Here is a 3,000-nt window from a genome sequence, read left to right as displayed (position 1 = left end):
TTGTTGTTCCTGTTGGGTGCAAGAGAACGCAACATTCAAACCCTCGCTGATGGTGAATATCTCCCCCCCCCTTTAGAAACCATGGTTTAGGATTTAAAGGTGATGTGGGACGACTTCCCTAAAATGGTACGTCTGCGCTGCCCTCCTTTAGTAAACACTGCGCTACCGAATGTTTCTGGAGACGTTCGTTCTCTCCCCGTCTCCTCCAGCCGCTGCTGCCCTCCCAGTACTGGTACTACATGATCGAATTGGGCTTCTACGTCTCGCTCGTCTTTAGCGTGGCAACGGATATCAAGCGAAAGGTAAGCGATCCGGAGCGGTCTCCTTAACGTCGTTAGCACTCTGACATCCCCCCCAGGATCCTCCCGTCAGGAGACATCGCTTATCGAAGGCGGGGGGGGGGGGGGGGGGGGGGGGCGTTCTGAGGTTTAGACTTCAATCTCCTTGTGGAGTGGAGCGGTCGGCTTTCAGAAGGCCATTAAAAGCCATCTTCAATTTGATTTACTTTCGCTTGGTTAGCTCGAGGTCAGTTTGAGTGAAACCGACCCGTGAGTCCAGTCGGGATGCCTCAGGGCCTCCTCTGGGTGCCCCCTGACTTTACGTGTGACCCGACCTCTGTTGGGAAGTCCACCTGTGGTGTTCACCGGTCCCACCGCTGAGAGGCCTCGCCGGCTCGCCTTTCGTAACTCAAGATCAATCTTTTCTGGACTTTTTCCGGAGGGTCAATGTTGGAATCAGCCGGTAATCTATCCGCGCTGTGCTGCTGAATATGGATTTAATAGCTTTTTATAGCCACGTAATCTGGTACACGCAGAGTTAATGATTCCTAAAGGACACGCAAGCTGTTGATTAGTGACCGATCTTCAAAGCCTGATCAATGAGTGACCAAACGGAGCTGGACTCCTTCCTGAAGCCGTCTCGTTTTGCTCTGCAGGATTTCAGGGAGCAGATTGTTCACCACGTCGCCACCATCGTTCTGATCAGTTTCTCCTGGCTGGTGAACTACATCCGGGGCGGGACGTTGATCATGCTGGTGCACGACGCGTCGGACTACCTGATGGAGGTGCGAACATGCGCAGGGCCGACGGGGAACGCCGCTCCAGCTCGGAAAAGGGGGTTTATTTCAAACATGTCTGCATTATGTCCCAAAAAGATTCCCGTAAATTTAGAAATTAGTCAGAAAAGACTTTCCTAAAATACGTCGGCAGAGAACGAAGGTTTAGAAGCGCCTTGGTGACGATGACGATGACGAAGAGGCCCGTCTAGAGACGAGGACGTTGAAAGGTTCCTCTCTGATCTCTTTCATTCCAGTCGGCCAAAATGTTCAACTACGCAGATTGGAGGAAGACGTGCAACATCATCTTCATCGTCTTCGCTGTCGTGTTCTTCATCACGCGCCTCGTGATCCTCCCGTTCTGGTAAAGATGACGATGCGGACGACCCAACAAAACGCTCGGGGGGGGGGGGGGGGGGGGGGGGGTGCCGGTCCTGACCGGACGCTCTGTGGGGGGGTGCCGGTCCTGACCGGATGCTCTGTGGGGGGGGTGCCGGTCCTGACCGGATGCTCTGTGGGGGGGAGACGGTCCTGACTGGACGCTCTGTGGGGGGGGGTGGCGGTCCTGACCGGACGCTCTGTGGGGGGGTGGCGGTCCTGACCGGACGCTCTGTGGGGGGGGGTGGCGGTCCTGACCGGACGCTCTGTGGGGGGGTGCCGGTCCTGATCGGATGCTCTGTGGGGGGGGTGCCGGTCCTGATCGGATGCTCTGTGGGGGGGGTGCCGGTCCTGACCGGACGCTCTGTGGGGGGGGGTGGCGGTCCTGACCGGACGCTCTGTGGGGGGGGGTGGCGGTCCTGACCGGACGCTCTGTGGGGGGGTGGCGGTCCTGACCGGACGCTCTGTGGGGGGGGGTGGCGGTCCTGACCGGACGCTCTGTGGGGGGGTGGCGGTCCTGACCGGACGCTCTGTGGGGGGGTGCCGGTCCTGACCGGATGCTCTGTTCTCTCGCTCAGGATCATCCACGCCACGATGGTTTACCCCCTCTCCATCCACCCCACCTTCTTCGGCTACTACTTCTTCAACGGGCTGATGTTGGTGCTGCAGGCCCTGCACATCTTCTGGGCGTGGCTCATCCTGCGTGTGGCCATCAAATTTCTGCAATGCAACGTATGACACCCCCCCCCCCCCCCCTTTAAATTCTTTGTGGCTTTTAGCTCATTTCCTGTCTCTCCTCGCCCTGACAGAACATCGTCGAGGACGAGCGGAGCGACAGAGAAGAGACCGAGTCAGAAGACGAAGCTCAGGAGCAGAGGGGGAAATCTAGAAACGGCCACGTGCAGAATGGCCACGCCCCTCTCAACAACAACAAGACGATTGGACAGTAAGAGCTGGAGATGAGGCGGCGTGGACGGGCCCCCGCCCACCCGTGGCTCTCACCTGAATGACCTGGCGCGTGGCGCGAGGAGGGGCGGCGCCATTAACACGCACATCCATCACCTCCTCGCTGTCAGAGAACAGCCGGCGTTCTCCTGACTCCGCCCACCTTCTCCTCTCTCACCGCTCTAATCCGTTTCCCCGGTCGCCGACGTTTTGTACTGTTGACCGAGTTCCCGCATCTGCCTGCTTTTCCTTTTCTTTGTGTGTAATGGAAGCGTTTCAAAGAGGTGCCCCCCCCCCGTCCGCCTTTAAACGTCCACACAGCGTTCGATGCTTTGTGCCAGCGCGTCGCTCTGACTTCCACGTTGCCGTTTCGGTTCTTTCCAGAGGTTGAATTTGTCCAGCAATGTTTAAACGGTATTTTTTTAAACGGCGAGGGAACGCGCGGCGTCCGAGTTAAAACGTGTTTGAAGCCCGAACCGCTTCGCCTTGTGTGGGACGCAACGATGGTTTTAAATGTTTATTAGTACCTTTTTTTAGTTGTGCCGATTTTACGTTTGTTTTTGTGTTCAGTCCCGTTTGTTTTTTGCGTCGGTCCGAAACCGTTCATGGATTCTTTACGAGCT

The 3,000-nt window shown here is 57.1% G+C and overlaps 1 protein-coding gene across 1 annotated transcript; it reads left to right on the top strand.

Moving 5' to 3' along the window:
* Positions 1-76: 76 nt before the first annotated feature.
* On the top strand, positions 77-2,994 carry LOC137917528 (ceramide synthase 2-like; the record flags this gene model as incomplete). Its single annotated transcript, XM_068760245.1, is given in 7 exon segments — positions 77-86; positions 89-126; positions 210-302; positions 935-1,063; positions 1,312-1,418; positions 2,011-2,164; positions 2,242-2,994. Coding segments are annotated over 7 exon segments (672 nt in total), but the record flags the coding sequence as incomplete, so codon positions are not given.
* Positions 2,995-3,000: the final 6 nt, after the last annotated feature.

This window comes from Brachionichthys hirsutus, unplaced genomic scaffold (genome assembly GCF_040956055.1).
Source record: "Brachionichthys hirsutus isolate HB-005 unplaced genomic scaffold, CSIRO-AGI_Bhir_v1 contig_1288, whole genome shotgun sequence".
Classification (NCBI taxonomy): domain Eukaryota; kingdom Metazoa; phylum Chordata; class Actinopteri; order Lophiiformes; family Brachionichthyidae; genus Brachionichthys; species Brachionichthys hirsutus.
This window is presented reverse-complemented; position numbering and strand designations above follow the sequence as displayed.